Source organism: Haliotis cracherodii, unplaced genomic scaffold (genome assembly GCF_022045235.1).
Source record: "Haliotis cracherodii isolate W230 unplaced genomic scaffold, xgHalCrac1.p SCAF_18, whole genome shotgun sequence".
Classification (NCBI taxonomy): Eukaryota; Metazoa; Mollusca; class Gastropoda; order Lepetellida; family Haliotidae; genus Haliotis; species Haliotis cracherodii.
In genome coordinates this window covers 8,984,241-9,009,091 of record NW_027266273.1, presented here as the reverse complement: position 1 = coordinate 9,009,091, position 24,851 = coordinate 8,984,241, and the positions used below count along the sequence as shown (strand labels likewise).

The 24,851-nt window shown below is 38.6% G+C and overlaps 1 protein-coding gene across 9 annotated transcripts in view; it reads right to left on the bottom strand.

Moving 5' to 3' along the window:
- Window positions 1-327: 327 nt before the first annotated feature.
- LOC139465749 (centaurin-gamma-1A-like) overlaps window positions 328-24,851 on the bottom strand; it is a 97,923-nt gene continuing 73,399 nt past the window's right edge. For 8 of the 9 annotated variants that reach the window (XM_071247593.1, XM_071247595.1, XM_071247598.1 and 5 more), the window contains 13 exons: window positions 22,073-22,144; window positions 21,269-21,370; window positions 20,534-20,693; window positions 20,041-20,115; window positions 16,376-16,567; window positions 15,306-15,379; window positions 14,842-14,919; window positions 13,496-13,574; window positions 12,621-12,738; window positions 12,121-12,231; window positions 9,901-9,988; window positions 8,715-8,882; window positions 328-8,113 (listed from right to left, as the gene is read on the bottom strand). In XM_071247593.1, the coding sequence (XP_071103694.1) occupies window positions 7,913-8,113; window positions 8,715-8,882; window positions 9,901-9,988; window positions 12,121-12,231; window positions 12,621-12,738; window positions 13,496-13,574; window positions 14,842-14,919; window positions 15,306-15,379; window positions 16,376-16,567; window positions 20,041-20,115; window positions 20,534-20,693; window positions 21,269-21,370; window positions 22,073-22,144 (1,518 nt within the window). In that variant the 3' untranslated portion in view covers window positions 328-7,912. The remainder of the gene's footprint in view (window positions 8,114-8,714; window positions 8,883-9,900; window positions 9,989-12,120; window positions 12,232-12,620; window positions 12,739-13,495; window positions 13,575-14,841; window positions 14,920-15,305; window positions 15,380-16,375; window positions 16,568-20,040; window positions 20,116-20,533; window positions 20,694-21,268; window positions 21,371-22,072; window positions 22,145-24,851) is intronic. The other variant, XM_071247594.1, reaches the window with a different exon arrangement.

The following is a 24,851-nucleotide window of genomic DNA, read 5'->3' as shown; positions in this document are numbered from 1 at the left end:
GATTATTGCACTCATATAGCGATGTGCATGCATGCGTGTGTGCGTGCGTGTGTCTGCTTGTACTAGTCGGGACAGATGCCGATTTATAGTGCTAGCACACTGAGATACCATGCCGCAGTTTAACATGAATACCCCACTCAGATACATATTGACTCTGAGCCAACCAGTGCTTGTTTTAGCCCCTAATGCCGAGCACCAGACAGGGTAACAACAAGTACCATCTTTAAACGACTTTTGGTAGGAAGACGGGGATCGAACCACGGACCTTCCGCTCTCACTAGACCACGGAGGCGGTTGGATATCTGAGAAAAAACAAAACACTCTCTGTTATCCACTTTGTTGTATTGTTTATTTGTACATCAGCCCCTGGTTGTATAAAATATCTACACAAGTTGACGTCCACAGTCCAACATGTAGAAAGCTTTCAGATGACGTCAACTGTTTTTCGGTCAAAGCATTGTGGGTACAGGCGACGGACTGTTGAAGATGTGACCCCGCCCCAGTAGCGAAATCTCACAGGAATACAAGTCTTTGTACATGCTTCTAAAATCAGCTGATAAAACATCAAAGAGCTTGGAGGATAGAGATAAAGAATTGTATGTATGTTAATAATGTCTTCAGAAGATGTACAATGTCAGGACCTTAAGTACAACACACATGGCAAATGTACAACTTTGTTCAATTCAGAAAGGATGCAGTCTAAAATAAGAACTTTACAAATAGAATATGAACTGTAAAATATTTAAATAATAAAAGACAAAAAAAAAAACCATGCCCTTTCCTCAATGTATGTAAGTTAGTTGATCAAAATAAACTTTAAACAATATCAAATATCAACCTAAGCAGTGCATGGTTAATTCTTGAAAATGGGATATCAAAATCGATTATTACATCGATCCTTTCATGCAGCCTGGGGGAAAAACAACTGTCGTGATAATAATCATAATCATAATAATAATAATAATAAAACAAGATAGGTAAAATATTGATAAACATTTAAAAAAGTACAGACTTTACTGAGAAAGTTTTAAAATCAAGTAAGTTTTGCAAAGGTATGCATAGAAATACAATGAACGACGACTGATATGATTTATTGTGAGCAAGGCTATAGGAGTTATTTCAAGCATCTAAAGATTGGGAACCTACTTCACAGGTCATAAATATCAACGAATACTGAAAGCTTCAAATTTTAACAATACACATTATTAGTAGTAGTTAGAAATTATAGCAATTTCATTTCTATTCGACGGTGAAAAAACTATCTTGTCAGCACAATCTTCCACATCAGAGCACAGACCACACTTTCTATTGTTTTCTATGTAGTGATTAAGCATGATTCCTTAATTTGAAACACATAAGGCCACAACATATCGAATATCTGTTTATAATAATCACCTCATTTTCCCCAAATACAGATTTGTATTCAGGCAAATAATTTGGCGTGGCCTGACCTATCAGTTCATTCTTATTTCCAGCTTTCATGGCACTTATCATGCTTAGTAGAAACTGCAGGTTTAATTTAATGTTTGGTACACATACTGCAGTGTAAGTAAAACACAATTCACAGTTCATTGTCACATGGAGATAAGTTTACAAAAAAACATTTGCTTCTAAATGCCATTTTTTCAAAATGGCACCAAATTGCGGCATAGTAATAGCTTTCAGTGGGAGCAACTGAGATCTAAGAAGTAGCCAGTTCCTAATTTCTTTAATATAAAAAAAGAAGAAAAAAATAGAAAGTAGTCTAAAATTATAGCCATACTAAGATCTATGTACATCTAGGATTGCTGTATAATCTAAGAACAGCTCATGTTATGTACATATGGACGAACAAAATATTTTAGCATTTTAACAACAATTGCACTGCGAATTTTGCCAGTCTCCATAAATGGCACACAAATAAATAGGACTTCTTATGGATCTACTATACACTAGCATGAATGAAATAAATGTTGTTGATAACCTGGATATAACTTAATTAGAATAAATGATAACAAATGTATGATGATGGTGAATAATAAAGTTATACATTAGGGTTTACACATTATCAAAGGGAAACAACTCTAGCTATATGCTTGCAAGGGAGATAATTTCGGTGGTTCACTTTTGTTACATAGCTGTGTTAAAACAATTTGCCCAGAATCTGGGCAATGATTTAAGGCATTAACCACATCTATTCAGTGATATCCTCCAAACCATTAAATAAGGAGAAAAGATTATTTCCAATTTGAATACACACTCCTTTCTCAGAATATTTCAGTGACGTAATAGTCTGTGAAATGTATGTTTTGAGATCAAGTTTATCATAGAGATACTGTGTTTCACTATTTGCATAAAGTCATAATGGCCATAAGAGGAGGTAGAACATACAGGAAATTGTGAAAGCAACTCCACACTTATACAAATACTTTGTAGGACTGGCGATATATCGAAGTCATGAAGTAGCATGCAAGATATTGAAACTTAACTTGAACAGTCATATTAAATCAGAATCATTTGTGAATATTTTGTGCTTCAAGACTCATTCGATGTGTTGAAGTGAAATGTATTTAATTATTGTGAGTGCCTTACAATAGCCTTAACTGCATCTGAAGATTACAAAAGATTAAAGCTACTTTTGCTTGAGTTATTTTTGTATAAGTAGGAAGCAGGGTGATGAAATGGTAACTTGGGGTCAGTTCGTGATTTTTAAACTATAGATGCATGTGTTGACATGGAGGACTGGAGTAGTGTGATTATCTACTACTATCGTGCTCTATAGACTGGCTGGTGTACATCTGGAATACTTCTCAGTGTTGTGTGAGCAACTAGACCCGATGTGACAGGTTAGTGAACTTTCCCCAGTAGACTATTGATGCTGAATGACAATGTGTGATTAAAGAAACACATGATGGGAGGGATTATACATTTAATCATGCAGTGGCTGGTTTGACAATGTGTGGTAGAAATGTGCACCTTACCCTTTTTTGTTCATTGTTGGTCTTACAAAATATAACTGTGCCATAAAACTATTGTGATTTTGTTTCAATCACATTTTTTTAGCAGTAATTTCCTTCTCACAAAACTTTCCAGATTTACAGTAATAAGAAATCATGAAAATGAAGACTGTCGGGAAGGAGAATATTTTCTAAGCAGGCCCACAATCTAAAAGTATCAATAATCACTAAGAAGTACACAATTAACTTAAGAAAAAGTTCTGATTCCTACCTAACGTGAATAGTTCCTCTTACCAAAGAAATTTCCTTTGAATCAGCTTCCTGAGAAATGGGATTTTGCATAGCCATATCTATCTAAGAAGAACCACAAAATAAGTGCTTAAGCCATATATACTACTCAACATTTGCTAAGGATCAACATAAGACATCTTTACATGGATGGGAATTAACCAAGACAGTGATAACATATAAGAACATCCCCAAAATATTCGAAATTCTACCAGCCCTGAGGATACCTTTAACATTAGCGAAAGTGGCTCAGGCTAGCAGGCTAGCGCTTATTTCTATCCCTGCTCTAATCAAAGGTGTGGTCCTCAGCAAATGTCGAGAAGTATATTACAGTGACTGAAACTTAACAACATAACCCGTTTCACTTGTATTTCCACAAAATTGTTGAAAATGAAAATGTTTGAGATTTCTTGACAATTTTGAAAGTAATCAAAATCTTTAGTTGAGATCATTCGTGTCAAAGAAAACATCTAACTTAACATTCAACTTGCAAACTACATGTGTAGATGCTGTGGGATGACCTAGTTGTGGGTGTAGGTTCTAGAAAGTGTCACAGTTGGATGCAAATTGTACCTTAATACCCTACCTTACCGTATCAGAGACTCCAGAATAAACCTGTTGGAATATCATGGTTTTCACTGATACTGCAAACAGTTAAACAGTCCTATATTCAATAAATCAGCAATTTCTTCTGCTTAATAATGACAATTCCTCGGCATTAACTGTAATATGAAAGAATCGGGTCCTTAACTTCTTTTGAGTAGCATATACTGTACCTGTAACAACCTATCTTTCTTCTATATAACACACTTCTCAAATTTGAATTGTGGTTTGAACGCACCATAAATAAACAATTAAGTTGTTGTTGGCTAAGGATTCTAGAACTCCTTAACACATACACATTTTTGTAACTTACTTCTCCAAAAGAAACATCTAGCTACTAAAACAACTCATTTTCAAAGTTCTAGTTCTCCTCGATGGAGCTACTTCAGAAAAACCTCAAACAGCAGAGAAGCAGACATTACCCTGCTACATGATTCCTTCATAAAGCATGTGAAAATATGCCTTTCTTGATCAACTTAGGTCGCCATACTGGACTGACTGTTAGGTCCTAAGCTGTTCTTAGCCATTTTCCAGCCATATCACAGCACATAACACCAAAAATATATTTCATTGTACCAATGTGCAGAATCAAACCTGTACTTTTTGTGTGGCTATGAATGCTTTAACCACTAGGCTACACAACACCCCTACAGCATCAGAATAGAATGGTCTATGCAAAAATCATGACCAAAATGAAGATTCTGGTTTTCTGAAGTTTAGAACCGCCAATAGCTGACGTCACTAGTAACCGAATGACACAAAAGACAGCTACTTCAGACACATGGAAGGATGACTGGAGGGGATGACAAACTATCCACTGAATTAATCAATCCAGGCAAAACGTGATGTTGCAGCTTAGCAGTGCAGGAAGATCAGGTCAAAAAGCAGACACTTGGCACATGGGAAATCAAGTCGTCAAAGATAAAGCCATTCAAAAATAATTTGATTTACAATTCACAAAGCTATTGTCTACCTATTAGAATTCATGCTTAGAGGACATCAGCTCTCAGGAATGGGGTTATTGTCCCATTTATAAACACAACCCTTCAGTTCTGATCTTGAAAGGTCCATTGGCCCAATAATTGTTATTCCCTAGTAAATCCTATCCTATTTTTCTATCAATATGTCACCATGCTCTTAAACAAGGAGACTTCTATTCAAGTTTTCTGAACTAATCAAAATTACTCAATCATTAATGCATGAACAAGGGAACGGTATGAAAATAAGTATCTAATGAATGCATACATTCAATTCCAACTTGCTTGATTTCTCACTATCTAGAGGAAATACTAAGCAACTCCCATGGCGTTTCCTGAGCAAGCACTGACAACTACTGCATGTGTTCTTTAAATCTATCAATATGCTGCAAACAAACAACTGCCTTACTTTCAACAACTTACAGTGAGTGAACAAATATCTAAAAATATGCTCTATTGGAAAAGTTCAGTGAAAAAAAATATTCCTAGAAATGTTTTTCTACTATGTTCAGCTTTTGTTTGCCATTGTGGTAATATGTGCGCTACGCCTGACCAAAGTACAACTGTTCATTCTATACATGTTCTATTTCAATTTCCGTATTCCCTACACCATAACTTACAGGTAGTCATTTAGGTGCTTTAAAGAGCTGGTCCAAAATACCTTACCATCACTAGGTCTATCTGTTTGGTTACAAGGTTATTTAATATTCCTCCTTGGTAACTGAAGCATTTTTCCTAAGACCGTTTAACCTTTCTATTTGACTACAATTGAAATATTCACCTACTCTGAAACTGTATAATGGAATATAAAAGATATATTGGATTACAAAGTAATATGAACACTGATACTGTTTCAAGAAAAAGGTCAACACATTATTCTGATGTACATTTGCGCTAACTTCACACATCGGACCCTGTGTAGTTTCTACACTAAATGCCCTGATCGCCCTGATCATGACTAAATCTAATGCTTCAACCATATTTAAATAACATTTTAACTGTAACAGTCACAAAATGAGACACTGCTACAAGCCTAACATACGACAACCTTGTGAAGAGGTGTGTTTAACACCTGAGCAAATAGTTAATTAGTCATGTTTATAAACCTGCTTAAAGTAACGGCTGTTAGTGGACATCGAGTGACTAGCTTCACAGATACATCCTGATTGGTTAAAGTCAACATGAAATGCAGCAGTGATCAACTATTTCAACAACAACTACAAAACAGGGTGTTTCATACTTTGCACAGATTAGCTCAAATAACAAACTTTTAACACAATGCTGAAACGGGAAGAGATCAATCTATCTATTGATTAACGTGATTGAATAGAGAATGAATTCGGACAGGTTCATATGACGATGGGATTTCATGATAGGACAACAAAATGTAAATGTCGAATGCCGACAAGGGGTATAGGATTCAAGATCAACAAAGTAACAAAAGCAAGAGCCTGCTGCCTAGACCAACAGGTCAATACTGTGACAACTAGTTGTAGGAAGATACTATCTATATCAGCCAGCACTTATATTGCAGAAACAGTTGTCAGACAATTAGTACCAAGGTGAAGATGACTCTCAACAGTTTGGGAAACACAGACACAGAGATCAACTCCTTCACAAGACAAAACAATATACTATTCAAAAGATATAAAGGACACCTGATTTTCACTTCAAGGCCATGAGAAATTAACTGTAGCCATATGAAAAACAATTGGGTGTTCTTTAACATCTTGTGAGTAGTATATATTGACACTGCATTTGCTAAAGAATTGCTTATGTTGATATGATATAATGATTTTACCACAAAGAATAATGAATTCCATTTAAGATTAAATTTGACAGAACGTATCATAATGTTATTCAAGGATATTAATAAAAATCGAGCTATTTTAAGGTAAGCTGGTTCTTCATAAGATGGCACTATTGAGAGTTCTCCACACCACAGTTGAGATAAAACCTCAGAAAATGAGCACACTTCAAGAATACCTAAATGAAACAAGAGTTGTCTACCCTGGTCTCCACTCAAAATCAATATTGCACTCTCAACTAACAGCATAGTTTCATAAACTATTTCAACATTTCACATGAAAATGCATTCATATGATTAGTGTCACATATTGACTTAAATGCTTGTGCCTTTACACAACTGTCCATTAGTAGGAAAAACTTTTCACCAAAAAAATGCCAACAATCAAAACATCATTTAAACCAGATTAACACAACTCATTGGTTCTGTAACCTAACACAACTGAAAACACTACTATTCATGCCACAGTGATAAGACGATTTCACAGCATATTAAATGGAAGAGATGAAAAATAAAAAAAATCCTTTTAAAAAATCCAGTTCTTGTGACATGAGCATGATAACCTAACTAAAACGATACACAGTGATGATGATAGCAAGATTCACACTGACTCCTACTGTTGATAAACCAGCATGCATTGCTATCTTCTGGTGACCAGGGCAGACACGTGAGGGAATCCCTACAGAAAGTCACAAGATATGATTGCATATCTCCATACAGAATAATTTACACGGTCTCTTTATCACAACATTATAACGCTTGTAGTCGGTAACTTCCCTCAGTTACCTTGGATTGTCCCATCCTAAGCCACCATTTTGCCTCAGGGGTTCTGGGAAGGCATAGGTGATCCCACTGAATGAGGATGTCACATGACCTCAAGCGTGACCTCGATCATGGAGATCACTGCTCAGTTGGCAGTAGTGTTCAATCCATCATCTTTCCTCTGTTGCACTTAACGCCGAGGTCAGCTAAAGGCAGTGAGACTGTTTAGCACTGGTCACACTCTACTAGTGTGCAACTGAAACAGGGCTAAGCAGCGAAACATTAACACACATGCGTTATGGGCTGGTACGTCAAACTAAGGCAATCTAGCTAATCACCTTCGACACTTAGGTACGTACATATGCCATCACCGCTGTCAAAGTCATATCGAAACCTGACATACCCTCTGGTGGCTGAACCCGATTGACAACACCAAGTCGCACTGGGACTGCAATGGGACTGATATTTGTGTGTGGTTTCCAGGAATAATCAATGCTTGTGCCCTTCACACTGGTGTCTTTTCTGTCTGTGGTAACTGCTCAAATAACACTTGCAGGCAATTTGTCAAATACATCATTTTTGCCCGAGGGCTGAGCACTGCCTCTCCTCCGTGGCAATGTTGGATGCTCAGGACAGCCATTGTTAATTAGGAGCTCTACACATTCTGTGGATCCGGAACTCTTGGCATACCACAGAGCATTCCGGCCTTCATGGTCCACCACCTTCACGCTGGCATTATTCTGGAAATGAAACAAAATTGCTTTTCATTTTTAATGAGTGAGTGAGTGAGTAAGTATGGTTTAACGCCGCTTTTAGCAATATTCCAGCAAAATCACAGTGGGGACACCAGAAATGGGCTTCACACATTGTACCCATGTCGGGAATCGAACCCGGGTCTTCGGCATGACGAGCGAACGCTTTAACCACTTGGCTACCCGACCGCCCCTTTTTCATTTCTAAACTAGCTCAAATGTATTTATCTTTGTAAACAGCTTCCACAGAAGATATCGCTAAAGAAATTGCATCACAATGCTTTGCTTCAGTTACCATGACATCACAACCAAATGACATACTAATCTCTTTGCCACTGAAGCTGGTTAGCTGTACTGCTTGCACTCAACACACTGGTTACTTCCATTTACAAAAAGTTGAAAGTATGATTCTGGATGATAATCGAGTCTCACCCTCATGTCTTTTGATATCAAATATATCAACTTGTGTTATCATTGCAATATATTGATATATCGTGTTGCTTTTGAGTTGCTATATCAATATGGAAATCTCCAATCAATGACCCCTGTACATAATTCCCTATTTAATCCATCATGTCCTCCGACTCACCCATAGCAACAACTGCACAAAGACTACATTTCCCAGTGCTGCAGCTATATGAAGTGCTGTTCGGCCATCATCTTTACTGTACGGGGCATTGATGTCCTCAGGCTGACCATGACCCAGGATTATGACAATATTTCGGATATCCTCACGGACCAGAGCATCAATCAGTTGCTGTGAAAAACAGAAGCCGCAGAGTGAGGTGAGGTGAGGTGAGGTGAGGTGAGGTGAGGTGAGGTGAGGTGAAAATGGGGTTTAACGTAGCGTCCAAGATTATTGCACTTATATAGCGAAATGCATTCACACATACGTGTGTACCACTTGACAACAGACGTGGTCTGCAGAGTAAGGTTTCCGCAGTGGTAAAAAGGTGTATTTGCTGTTTAAAGCAGATAGACTGCATCGAATAACATTTCTTTCTTAGTTGTTTTATGCCGAAGTTAGCAATATGCTAGCTTTATCATGGCTGCCCATACGTAATCAAGTCACCAAGCTTGACCACCTGATCCAACTGAGTTGCCTCTTCTGACCAGCAACTGCAGGCCAGGGAACAGTTTCCAGAGGTAGTTATTGGCACAATATAGTAAAATCACCACAATTATATTATGTAGAAAACTGTGTTCGCATGAAAAATGTTTTATGAAATTTTGTTTTATTCGTTTGTTCTTTAACGACGCCCTCAGCAATATTCCAGCTATAATACTTCGGCCTGTAAATAATTGGTCTGGATCACACAATCCAGTGATTCATATATCCACTCTACGATAACATGCCAAAAAAACCAAGTCACCAAGCCTGACCACCCAATCAATTACATCGCCTATTATGAGTGAGTGAGTGAGTATGGTTATACGCCGCTTTTAGCAATATTCCAGCAATATCACGGCGCAGAACACCCGAATGAGCTTCGCACATTGTACCCATGTTGGGAATCGAACCCAGGTCTTCCGCGTGACGAGCGAACGCTTTAACCACTAGGCTACCCAACCGCCCCTCATCTATTATGGCCAGCATAGGTTGCTGGGGACCTATCGTAACTGTATGAAACTTTCAGTTCCAATGACAAACTATAATGACAAAGTAATACTTGGCTACGTTGTGCACAAATGAACACGTTCAGTCCTGGTTTGAGGTGTGCATATTCCTGTTCTGTTGCTGCTGCGGTATCCCTAGATGCAGCTGGCCTACTTACCTGGTTAACTGGGATATCCACATAGGGAAGTGGTGGTAATAGTTCCTTAAGTTCATACTTGGACTTAACCCATCTCTCCTTCTCATCTCTGAAACAGTCATCAGTAATTGTGCTTTACATCAATGTGAATGTATTTTCACTTTTGTATATAATTTATAAACTGTTTGTTGATTTACGCTACAGTAAGACAAACGTATTGTCAAAAATCCTGTATCAAAGTACAAGCATGACAATGATTTTGTTTTTTGTTTGTTTGTTGTATAATGCTGCACATAGCAATATTTCAGCTAAATAATGGTAGTCTGTAAATAATCAAGTCTGGACCAGACAATCCAGTGATTGACATCATGAGCATCAATCTACACAATTGGGATATGATGACATTAACAAACCAAATCAGCTAGCCTGACCACGCAATACCGTTAGTCACCTCTTACAACAAGCATAGTTGCCACTTATGGCAAGAATATGTTTGCCAAAGACCCTGTCTCTACCCCGAATCTTCATGGGTCAATTTTGATACCGAGAATGTTTTGATTGTTTACATCTGGACACACAGGAAAGAAGTGACGTTTCCTGCCTCGTGCATGCTTAGTTGTATTAGTGCGGAGGATAGGGTTTGCCTCACAACTTTTAGATATTTGGGCAGTCATCTGTTGAAAAATGTAAACATTTTATTGTGCGAGTAAGGCCCATAACAGGAAATTATGGCTATGATGTCACAGAGGTAAGGTTTTCAAAGAAATTATATATTTTCACATATCTTTCAGCATATGTTGTTAAAGAGCAGTAAGCCAAACATATTGTCAAAAATCCTGTATCAAAGTACAAGTATGACTATAATTTTTGTTTTGTTTGTTTGTTGTTTAACGCTTCACTCAGCAATATTCCAGCTATATGACGGCATCTGTAAATAATCAAGTGATTGATATCATGAGCATCGATCCACGCAATTGGAATCAATGACATGCATCAAACAAGTCAGCGAGCCTGACCACCCAATCTCATTAGTCACCTTTTATGACAAGCATAGTCGCCTTTTACAGCAAGCATGGGTTGCTGAAAACCTATTCTACCCCGGATCTTCACACGTCAGCATGAATATAAACAAAACTTACATTGAAAGCAAGTATGTATTATAGTATGATAAATGGGTAAATAATTCTGAGTCAGGCATCAAGTGGTTGATAGCAAGAGCAGGAATCTATGCCAAGAACACCCTATCAACAAGGTCTCACAGTGAAACCACCTGAAGCCCATTTGTCCGCCCTTACACTTGTTTGTTTCTTGTTAAACGCCACACTCAGCAATATTTCAGCTATATGAATGTGGCTGCAAATAATAGCACCTGGACTAGACAATCCAGTGATTGATATTGTGAGCAACGATTCACACCATTGATGTCAATGTCACGCAATTAACCAAGCCACTGATCACCCGATCCATTTGATCACCTCATAAGACCAGCATAGGATGCTGGGGACCAGTTCTAGCCTGGAATCCCCACAGGGTCGTTCTTATGACATGCAATGAGAACAATGGACCTGCCCAGGGATCCCCAGGGGTGTTAACAATGCTAGAAGCCCCTGGGCGTTACCCGGGATCCCCAGGGGTGTTAACAATGCTAGAAGCCCCTGGGTGTTACCCGGGATCCCCAGGGGTGTTAACAATGCTAGAAGCCCCTGGGCGTTCCCTGGGATCCCCAGGGGTGTTAACAATGCTAGAAGCCCCTGGGTGTTACCCAGGATCCCCAGGGGCGTTAACGATGCTAGAAGCCCCTGGGCGTTACCCGGGACCCCCAGGGGTGTTAACGATGCTAGAAGCCCCTGGGCGTCCCCGGGACCCCCAGGGGCGTTAACGATGCTAGAAGCCCCTGGGCGTTACCCGGGATCCCCAGGGTAGTTAACAATGCTAGAAGCCCTTGGGCGTTCCCCGGGATCCCCAGGTGTGTTAACAATGCTAGAAGCCCCTGGGTGTTACCCGGGATCCCCAGGGGTGTTAACAATGCTAGAAGCCCCTGGGTGTTACCCGGGATCCCCAGGGGTGTTAACGATGCTAGAAGCCCCTCAGCATTACCCGGGATCCCCAGGGACGTTAACAATGCTAGAAGCCCCTGGGCGTTACCCGGGATCCCCAGGGTAGTTAACGATGCTAGAAGCCCCTCGGCGTTCCCCGGGATCCCCAGGGGTGTTAACGATGCTAAAAGCCTGTGGGTGTTACCTGGGGGAGGACTGGGTAGGCTTGGTCCTCTCCTTAGCACCAGCACTAGCTTCCCACACAGAGTTGACCGTACTATTGCCAATAGCTGTCATCACCTTCGTCACCTCCGGACTAATCAACAAATGAAACGTACTTGAGAGGATAAAATAATAAAGATATGGACATAATATATTCTAAATAATGTCCAGGGATGCCAAACTGATTCCTGAAGGCTGCAATAACACTTCACATCTTTACGAATTTGCAGTTAAAAGTACATGTACATTTAATTTCCAAACTTCAGTATTTTTCATGCAAAATATTAAAATGTTATCTTTTTACGCTGTCAACTGTATTACAATACATTTATTACACAATTACAAATATGAATTATTCAGTGAATCATCAGTATGCTGGATTTCAAATTTTAGTATTTTTCATTCAAAATTGAAAATGTTTTATTCTATTAACCTTATTATAATATTACATTTGTTGCCCAGTTACAAATTATCTGTACTTACGGCCATTCATCCAAGTCCAGTGACCTAACTTTGGAGATGTGAGTTCCTAGGTTGCGGTGGATGCCTGAACACTCTATACAGATCAGAGCTCCCATGTTAATACTAGCCCAGTCAGGGTCTGAAACAGAGCCAGTCACGTACAAACATCAGTGCCACACCATCAGTGACACCACCATCAGTGACACCACTAGTCCATCAGTTTAGCCATAGATGCACTCACAGATCCAGCAGGAATTACTAACACTGAACAGGCATGGTTTGACAATAGGATCAATCATCAGTTCGTCTCAAATATTGATAAGTCAATCTGGACTTCTCAAGACCCATCTAATTTGACTACCTGCATTGTCCGTCACAATATCATACCAATCAAGGTTATAACATAACAAGACTAAACGCATGCAGGAATATCGTCAACCAATCATTTGCCTTAACCATAATGGTCATGATTTCAAAACAGAAAATATCAGTAGTTTGAATTATTTTATCAGGTCACAAGATTCATTCATTTCTAATAGTTATAATAGTAGTTCATATTCTGGTTTGAGAGAGCACTCAGGATTCTAACTCATGAGAATCTCTTGACACAGGACATGTTACCCTTACTAAATATCCTCTATCTGTTGCAGACGCGAGAAGACCCGGCCAAGGGCATCGTAACCAATCGGCACACGACTTAACTCCATTCTGTTCATAACAAGCTGGCAATCTAGCGATGTAGACTTTGCATACTTTTCGAGATGTTATCAAGATATAAATGACAGTTGCCATTTTGTTCTTAGAGTGTCCTTTGTCACATGATCCCCGAAAGAAGTGGAAAACCCAGTATCAACAGATTGGTGACATGTGTCCGCGACTCTAGCGTTGTGTCTTACTTGGAGAGCCACAGTCTGCACAGGCATTGTTTCCCCTCACACTTCGGATCGCTTGCATCCCTGCTACGTCTGTCAAGGCCTGGAAAACAAACTTCTATACTGCATTTCTAATCACCATTTAGTCTCAGTCCAATAAACTGTCAACATCATCCCACGGGTTGAGGGAGTGAGTTTGGGTTAACGCTGCCTTGCCCAGTATTTAAGATTTCAGAAATATCATGGCGTGTCAGCTTGATGTTGAGGAATTCCCCAAGTGATGCATGTCTGAGATGTTGACCACCTTGGTTAAACCCACAAGTACTGTCGTGGAGTTGATACACATAGAAAGATAGAACTAGGGCAAAACCGGGATTTGAACCCATGATCATAGGTTTCTGGCAAGCCTACGGGATGCAACTCTGCACAGCAAATTGCAGTGCCATAGACCACTAGGTGCCACTGTACAAGTTGTTGATGTTGATTGTTGTTTAACGACACACTCAACAATATTCCAGATACATGACAGCAGTCTGTAAATAATTAAGTTGGGACCAGACAATCCAGAGATTGACATCATGAGCATCGATCCACGCAACTGGGATACGATGACATGCATCAACCAAGTCAGCGAGCCTGACAACCAGATCCCATTAGTTGCCTTTTACGGCAAGCATGGGTTGCCATTGTACAAAATAACCTCAGTGCCACGACTGTCGCAAGTCAATGTTAAGGTATGGGAGTTACGAACACCTTGGCACTAAGATCACATTGTACAATGGCTCCCTGGGCCACTTGGTACCCTCCCAGACAAGGAGTGAAAGCTATTGATCATTACAGCCTATTCAATTCTACTTGAATGTATTTGATATCCGGCAACTACATGAAATCCAAGATGTCACTCATTGTGTTATAGTAAATAGGGGGCAAGGGAGGCAACTTAGTTGTTTATTATTCTGTACTACTGAGAACACTGTAAGACCTGTTGTCTGGAAGAGTGAGTGAGTATGGTTTTACGCCGCTTTTAGCAATATTCCAGCAATATCATGACAGGGGACACCAGAAATGGGCTTCACACATTGTACCCATGTCGGAATCGAACCCGGGTCTTCGGCGTGAAGAGTAAACGCTTTAACCATTAGGCTACCCGACCGTCCCTGTTGTCTGGAAGAAACCTACATAAACTTAAAGTTATATTCCACTTTCCTAAAGAGGAATTCATCTTACGACAAGAACAATTATGGTTTAATAATAAGCTAATCCTCAATCTCTTGTACTCATCTAATATATGGTCACAGTACTGTAAAATAAGGCTTTTCTTCTTACAACAGCAACATGAGTTGGTACAACTATAAAATTAATCCACTTACCTTTGACTTTGAGCTATCATTGCCTTGAAGACTAGTAAGAATTTGTTGCTCGATGGCACACACCCACTCATCCCTCTCCTGAAAAAGGTTGGAAGAAACTTTAACAATAGCCTTGATTCTTACAAAGAAATCAACTTGTCATTACATTGAAATAAAGAATTTAAAACAGATTTTCTTTGAAACAGACATGTCAAACTAAAAAATGTCAGGGATTTTAGGCGCATGACTATTTGTTTGGCTGTTGTTGAACGTCACACTCAACAATATTCCGGGTATTCCTTATAATAATGTTAACATTATTAGGCTAGTAAATGTTTCAGGTAAAGTTATGCCCCTTGATAATGTTAGGTGTCCCTGCTAACCACTGGATAAAGATTAACCAAATGCCCCCCACATAACTTAAGTTCAGAAACTTGATACTTAGATCTTTCACATACTGAGAAAACCTGTACATGCATACATACCTCCCCATTTCCAGCTTCAAAGTGCCATTGTTTATTTTCTAAAGAAACTATAACAAACTCGTAACCATCAGAATCTGGAAAAAAAACATGTAATGTGAAGTCAGTCTATAATCATAGCCAATCATTAAAGTGACATGTCACATTTTGTCTTTGAAAAACATTTAGAAGTGATACACAAAAGGAAGAGAATTTACGTATGTCAACTTCTGTATTATGAGGAAGGATCATAATACAGAAGTTGACATCCATGAATTCTCTTCCTTATTTCGTATTTTGTGTTTCCATTTTATTTGCCATTCCATCTTGGCATGTAGGCCTAGGAAATCTGTAAACAAGAAATATACTACTCAATTGATGGAGGTACTGGAATTTGTTATCCTGTTATAAAACTAGTAGACAACATATTACCAAGACAACATATTACTAGTCCTCTTGTTCAATGAACTTGAAGCCATACATTCCACTGCGATATCAGATACTGTATGTATGACATCACTTCTAAACTTCTAGTTTCATTATGGACACTCAGAATATCCTTATCAAACATTGAGCAGCATATAAATATTCAGCCCTGATGTAGGAGCATCTACGTAGGTATGGACTGATAACCATTCTACAATCCCATAGCTAGAATAAATTCATTTAGTTCAATACACAGAAAATGGAGAGCAACAAACACAGCTGTCATCTGCTGAAACGTTCTCAGGATGTTCTTGTGCATATGTAGACATAAATTGATCATCTATACCCCCCAGACACTTCCTATTTCCTTTGTATTTCCACAATTAAATCCTAGAAGAGATCTTATTTTGTAGTGTCTGGAAAAGACAAACCAGTGACCGATAGTATGAGCAACGATCCACATCATCGGGGTATGTTGTTGACATGCTATCAACCAAGTCACCAAGCCTGCCCATTCAACCCATTATGTCACATTTGCGTCAAGGAAAGGTTGTTGGGGACCAGTTCTAATCCAGATCCCTAAACTGTGCCCAAACTGCAAGATTTCACCAACTGAATTCAACTACATTAAGGCCATAAATTCAATAAATCTCCATCAGCAAACTCACCATCTCCTTGACTAGGATCAATATTTTTAATCCCTCCACTTTTCGCTCTCCGATGCCTCTTTTTGACATTGGGAGTCTCTGCTTTGGAGCTCAGTGCTGAGTTGTTGATACCCAACCGTGGTACTCCTGAAGTTTTCGGTCGAGGAGGTGGGCGTGGCGAGGGGCGTGGCGAATCAGAACCATCAAAACCAGCTGTAACCAAAAAACACAATCACCATAAACTCTTTATCTTTGATGAGAAGTAAGGGATTTATCTAGGATTCCAAACTAAGTGAACTTATCAGGCAAACTGGGAGAAAAATCTAAATATTATTCAAAATTGGACATTTTTAATCTTCTCACTTACAAATTCTGAGGAATTAGGAAATCTTACGGTCAACACTGCATCACCAATTAACAGGATAAATTAAGACTCCATCATCTACTTGGTCAATAGATCATCGATTATGTATGAAAAAATATAACTAGCACGTATTTAATGCAAAATTATTCACCTTGTTGGGGAGTTAATTATTGAACTCATTAATTAAAAAATTATGACTGTTATTATTCTAAATGAGATCAGATGAAAACTAAACACAAGGAAATAATAAAATTATCAAAAATGCAGTGACTTATAAGAAACCCAGAAAAGGGAATAATGCAAAATGGGAATAACAAACACACCATCACTAAGACTGAATGTAAGTTGAATGTCAGTTGAATATTGTTAACAAATGCATGTTCCCATCACCAGCAGCACTGTACACGTATCAATGATACCTTTGTACAAGGTAGTCTCACCGAGTGTATATCTATTTCTGTACATGTACTATGGTAATTAGTACTTTACAAGAATTATTTCAACATCTTTTTTCCATATATTTTTTAAACGACTTATACTCAGATCATTTATCCAGAATGTTTGATTGTTTGTTTGTTTGTTGTTTAACGCCTCACTCAGCAATATTCCAGCTATATGACAGGGGTCTGTAACTAATCGGTCTGGACCAGACAATCCAGTGATCATCGACCTACGCAATTGGGATACCAAGTCAGCGAGTCTGACCACCCGATCCTGTTAGTCGCCTCTTACGGCAAGCATAGTTGCCTTTCATGGCAAGCATCGGTTATTGAATCCCAATTCTACCCTGGATCTTCGTGGGTCTATGAGTAGATATCTCACACATTGTTATCGGTCTTGACTGCCATAGATATACCCTCGAATTGGAGGTGAAACGTGAGCATGTTTTAAAGAAGTAAGTCACTACTACAGCTGAAAAGTCTTATACCCAATTCATTTATCCAGAATGTATAGAAATCTCAAACATTCTTATAGGTCCTGGCTACCATCCATAAACCCTCGATTATGAGGTGAAGTCAAATATGAGCTCTAACTGTCAGTCTAATGCATATGTAGAAATGGTTATTAAATAAAATACAAAGCTGTATGAGCAGAGATCCCGTCACCTTGCCTGCATAAAGTGATGTAAGAAGCGAAACTTGGCCGCAGCTGGACACATTCATTCACACTTCCCTTCACTCAACATTCAAACAAAACACACCTTGAAAACATGTTACGATTTATCATTAGTCACCAACATTAATAAGAGTTCAGTTCATGTGAAAATCTCACCTGTGTCTTTTGATATTAAGTATATCAACATGAGTAGATAAAGTCTAAAACTCGAGGTTTGCCAATGAGTGTTGATATATATTTTTCCAAAATCCATGAGAGAGATTCTATTTATCATTTTTCCAACTTTTTCAGTTTGTAAACAGTAATAGACAGTTAACAAGTATAGCAAACGACCTAGAGATTCCTGATGTCATACAGCTGTGACGTCATGGTAACTGATGATGTCACAATGGTCTGCAAGGCATTGTGATGCAAGTTATTGCAGCGATATCTCCAAGAGTGAAAGCCTGTATTGGATGATAACTGTTATTCTCCTACAGTCAACTTAAATTGTTGAAGGTAGTTGAGAGTCATGCCTCCCTTTAATGTCCTGTTGTCAGACAGATCTACAGTTCTCAGTAATGATAAATCTATTACAAGTATTGGTCACTTGTGAGGAACTTCTCCACAAAATTTCTGAAAAATCCTAAATCCATGTTGCCAGCATACATTAAATATAACTCAAATATCCAATCAGTTTACCATGTTAGAAAGGAGAACATTTTGTCTTGACTGTCTTGCCCTTTCAAATGTAGAGCCTGTGCATCACCTTATCGTTTAGTTAATTTGCAAAGCAGTGTTCAAATTAAAGGTCCTGGCACATTTTTCTAAATATTTTGTTCCAGGGCTTCGTAGGAGGAGGTCGGGTAGCCGGTATAAAATTTGGCCTCGTCCCATGTCTATGAAATTAAACTTTTAGATTACGGTTATGACAAAGATCCCTTGAGTTACATGCTTAATTTCAAACACTGGAATAGAGAGAGACAAGCGAAATGCCATTGCAAGTAGCACAAATGCCTGAGGAAGCTGTCAGTGTTACTACATGACAATACAACCTTGGACTGTGCGATAACCGTGTTCATAGTGACCAATACCTGCAACTCTCATCACAAGGCACAGGGAAAGCAAAGATGAAGAAGAAGGAGTATTATAGCAAAAGCAGTTATGGTGAGGGGTGAGTGTGTGGTGGGCGGCTTACCGCAACATCGACGTATGTGCGCCAAATACGTAGAGACGATAGAGACACGATGTAGTAAACAAGGAAGGAAAAAAACAAAACATTAGCTTGGGATTCACACTTTCTGGATTCGTAATTCAAGGTCACATATACTGAACCAAAAAAGTTAAGGACCATGAATATTTTGGGGGATACTGTTATAAAATTGTGTTCAGTTTTCACAACAAAATATCCCAAAAAAATATTCATGATCCGTAACTTCTTTAGCTTCAGTATATAAACCAAATACTGTGGTAATGGGAAAGTGGTTCAATTCTTTTACCTTTTTCTAATTTCCTTTTATTATATTTTGTTAAAGATATAACTAAGACTCCATACTTAAGGCAAAAATTTAAAATCAGTCACATAGGATCCAGAATTTCACCCCTTTGCGTAATATACAGTCGTGCCCCGCTTATACGGACTTCAGATATCCGGAAACCTCGGTTCCCGGACGATTTTCATTCAAAACGAAATAATTACTATATAAATTTACCCGTATATACGGAAATTCAGTTTCCGGAACCGGACGGTCATTTTCATACACAAAACACTGAAATGCACACAAAATTGTCTCACTTATCCAGACAATACACTTCCACTGGTGGTAATCCTTCCGCTGGTGGTAATCCTTTGATTCATGAGAAGTCAATTAACCAAGTGACACATTATTGTTTAAAATTCAAACCTCAAAATGTGGTAAAGTTCAAACTTCCATGACAGACTTTTTGAAACGTGTATTAATAAAGATTGAGTGGATGTATCTGTTTGTTCTATCATCTGTCATGAGTTGCATAATTGAAGGGAAGTAACTCTTCCAGTAAGAAGCTGGTTTCAGTTATACGGAAATTCGTTTATACGGACGAATTGTGAAATGACGCAAGTGTGCGTATAAACGAGGCACGACTGTATATACAAAATATGCTACACTTGAATTTTTCTGGTCTCACTGTCATTAACTCTTATCTGAAATTAGCTTCTGAAAACCTGGGACATAGGCAGGGTACTTACGTGGGGTTATTGATGAGTTAGGTATAACCAGAGAGTTATCTATCGTAGGAACACCATCTTGCGTAGCTTCTGAAACTGAAAAACAAGACGTTCATGAGTTTTTATTTTACGTAAGAACTATTTGGTACAATGTATGTTCTTGTTGTTTTGATGAAATATTCATTTAATGGAAACTATATCCTCCCCATGGCAGATGCTTAACACATACAGATCAAATAAATATATTAATAAAAAGGGAATTGATAAAGGGCAAAGGGGAGTGTTGTTAGAGTTACCTGCCCTTGCAACTGACCACTTTCTATGAGAAAAGAAACGTGGCATATTCATGATTGAAAGGATGTGTGAAACAGTCTTGGGTTTCCACATCAATTCATTACTTTATATCAAGTGATTTCAAAGTGATGATGAGGCATTTAACAGTTTCCACATTTTTTTAATAGGATCAGATAATATATATAAAAAAAATTTAAAAAGTGTAAAGAGATTTCTGTACCTGAGAGACTGCTGATATCTCCATTGACTGGTGGTGGTGGTGGGTGATGGGTGGTGGTCGTAGTGGTGGTTGTTCGAGAGCCGCGAGGTCGCAATCCTGGTATCTTCACCGTCGTGTGTACTAGCGGGATCTCCTTCCCGTGTACATCATCCATGTAGTCCTGGCAACACAGGTGTCAGATACTCAGCTGGACCAATTACTGAAGGATTATCGTCACGCTTACAGCTCTTTATTTGACGCTCTTTATGGTGTGACCTAATGATGTCATACCATTCGATAGCAGACGTATTCATAATAATGACCTTCTCTTTATGGGTGTCTATGAGAGTTTAGTCCTTGTGAATGTTGACAGCTATGCTTTTACCATTACATAGATGGCAACTATAAGATTGGTTGGTTGGTTGGTTGTTTAACGCCGCACTCAGCAATATTCCAGCTATATGACGGCGGTCTGTAAATAATCGAGTCTGGACCAGACAATCCAGTGATTAATATCATGAGCATCGATCCACGCAATAGGGATCAATGATTTGCATCCACCAAGTCAGTGAGCCTGACCACCCGATCCCGTTAGTCGCCTTTTACAACAAGCATAGTCACCTTTTATGGCAAGCATGGGTTGCTGAAGACTTATTCTACCCCGGTATAGTAGGGTTATGACAAGGACCTCATGACTTTCATGTGTAATTTTTATTGCTGCTCCCCTACACAACTCATGAAGGATGGTATACTTACATGCAAACTTGGATGGTACGTGAGCTTGCCTTGGTCTTGCAGACACACATATTTCTTCTTCCATTCCTTGTTTAGCCCATGACTCTTCTTGTACAAGTAACCCTGAAATTTCATGGATCAATTCGTCTCAAAACAATTCTATTGTCAAATTATCTATACCAATACATTTGATATTTATATACTTATCCTGCATTACATATAATGCAAGAGATTACATTACCTATGTAATGCAGGATAAGTTAAACATTATACAATAATCTTTGTACATATATTGGTGAGTTTGAAATGTATTTCAGACATATTACGTCAAGCCAACTGGATATGAAAGGTGAGGTGAAATTGGGTTTAGCGTCGCGTCATTATGATATTTTAATTATGATATGTCAGAATAAGTCAGAGGTGAGCATTTCTTTGCTTTTTTGTTGTTTTTAACTCCATACTTGGATGGTGGCCTGTAAATAATCAAGTCTAAAATAAAACAATCCAGTGATTGATATTGTGAACAACAATTCACACCGTCCGGGCACAATGATATGCAATGAACACAGTCTCCTAGCCTGATCACCCAATCCATTTGGTTACCTCTCATCTATTCTAACCCAGAATCTCCACGAGGTGGTAGGCGAGTGAGTTGGCAATTATTGCTTAATCAGCAATCTTGCACTTATTTGCAGTGAATAAGTGGGTGGAAGCCTAAAGTGAAACAATTGGGTTCAATATCAGCATGGTTATGATGCACGAGCACAACCCACGACCACAGCTAAATGATCCGAAAAATGAAAGTTTGCCAGACTGAACACTGACCTGTTTTAGCGGTATTGCCCGTCCGCTGCCCAGCTTCTCCCCCTCCGACTTCTTCTCATCCTCCTTCTTAGGCTGCAACACCACAAGTTCATCTCTACACCTCTCTTTCTCTCCCCACGCAAGAAAATCATACACGATATTGATATTCTACTAGATCTAAGTTTCCAAGAATTTTGTCTTTTCACAATTTAGTACCTTTAGTATATCATCAAATCAACATCCCAAAGTGCCAAAATAAATAATGAAAATATTGCATAAAATTATTCAATCATTTCTGTCTTCAAGTAAGGTGAAACATGTTGAGAACATGCTATAATTTTTAAGCCAGTTATCAAGTGAGATCAAACTTACTGATTCTTTTTCATTGTATGATAATTAGGAACAAGAACGTACAGACACACAGACAGACAGAAGAGAGTAGAACACAGACTTACGTATAATAAAACATATTTCATACGCCATGAAATGATTTTCATTCTGGGATGACAAATTAGGCCATTACCATCAACATATATATTGTCTGCCCTAATCTACAGTTCTATATACATTTAATGATAGTATACCACACCGTTTCTCATGCGTGTTAATTTCATGACAGCAACAAAATATGTTCGTTTAAATGGCAGAAAAGTTAAACCTGCTATATCTTTATTGTTTGTTATTAATTAATCTTACTATACAAATGCATTCATGCACTAACTGAAATAAGGCGGTCACGTATCAAAATCAGCTTACACTGTAAGCACTGAAAGCATATTCATTCAACTTAACAAACACTGCTTGGCTGTACGGAACTTTGAAAGCTAACACTGTTAAAACTGCAGCATTCATTTTTCGCATAATCAGCTTCATGCCAATGTTAATAAATTGTATTATCTGTGTACAATACAACCGTCTAATGGCTAATCATTTGACCATATTAACCTACCACTGCTTATAAATATTGAAAACACTTTAATGGCCTTTTGTTTACTCAAATTATCAACTCAAAAAAGCACACTTAACCTTTATTTAACCTAAATGTTTATATTACCATAGTTTATTGCAGATACTACTGAGTCCCGTAGTTCAAAGTGAGTGAGTGAGTGAGTGAGTATGGTTTTACGCCACTTTTAGCAATATTCCAGCAATATCATCGCGGGGGGACACCAGAAATGGGCTTCACACATTGTACCCATGTCGGGAATAGAACCAGGGTCTTCAGTGTGACTAGCGAACGCTCTAACCACTAGGCTACCCGACCGCCCCTTGTAAGTTCTGATCCCTTAACTGGAGTAATTCTAGGAGGGGCAATGGATTTGATTGGATGCTTAGTTCAGGCCACCAGACGGGCAATTTAAATATGACATTATAGTCCTTAATTGGGTCAACAAAGATACATTATCTATAAATTTCTATTGATTTAGGTAATAGCCTACCAAAGTCCTAGGCACCATTCCACAAAGCGATCATACTGCTATGTTGACTGTTACTCCCACACCTTAACAGAGCCTAATATTAATAATATTGTAGAGCTAAGATCATTTGGGAACAAGGCCCTGTTCCACAAAACAATCATAGCACAAGCTGATCAAAATTCCCTTAATTTAGTATTGACTCATAACGGTTGTGGCGCCAAGATCACCCTGTGGAATGGGGACCTGCAGGATAAGACATATCCTTGGATTCATCCAAGAATTGCATTCACATAAAACCTACGTAAATATAACAGTTGGTGTGCCATTCTCTTTCTGCAAATCTCATTAAAATCAGATCTTACAAACTATTTCAGGTGAGAGCAGAACGACCTTCTATCCATACTGATCAGAGAATCACCTACAAGATCGTGAAGGTGAAAGTCTGAATGTGTTTACTAATCATGCAACCCTGAAAAGGTCTACATGGAGCATTTTGAACAAAGCATCGTCCATCTCTTGCTTCAAATGGGATAAACGGAAGAGACTTTCTATAGCCCATGGGGAGTACTGCCAAACAATCTCGGCCATCTATAAGACATTCCAGAAATATCTTTCACAGGTTTTCAAATTTAGAATGGAGAATATATTTTCAAAGGGCAGCCTAGAATGGAAGTCACCATTTTGAAAAAAGTGCCAAAAAGCTCAAGAAATTTGCTTTTGGATTGGCTAATGTCAATTTCCAATTAGTCATTTCATTGTTCAGTCACAGTTCGCAAAATGTTGTTTTGACATGACCTGTAATGGGATGTCCTCAGATCAAAGAAGTAGCGAGCACCAAGATCTGATTTTAGTGAGATTGTCTTTCAGCAAATGAACAATGTCCAACATATTTTCATGTAGATTTTCCTTCAGGCGTTAGAATTCCTTCAGAATTTTTAATGTTACTTCTGACAGAACTGGAGCAAACAGGTGAGTACAAACATGTCATTCCTGAACAAGGGTAGAGTAGACTGGTAGTGTGTCTACCAAGGAACTCCATGCCAACATAGTGCAGGAGACTCCCAACTAGTCAACAATGGTGTGTGGAGTGGTGCGGCGGTGACATCAACATCTAGGTCTACAACAACACAGACTCCCTCTTTACCTTCTAGAACAACTCCACTACTCTACAGAACACATTTGGCGTAGATCCACCCCTATGTTTAGTGGTCAGTGTAGACAAACAGTCTGGTGATCCCACTTCCACAATAATCTTCCCCTCTCTAATGAAAACAACTCTCTCTTATACCAAAAACAACACTTACCACCTCTATCGGAAATAAACACATATTTACCCACCCCTCAAGTTAACATGTGATTTTCCCACCCTTGTATTTTACATC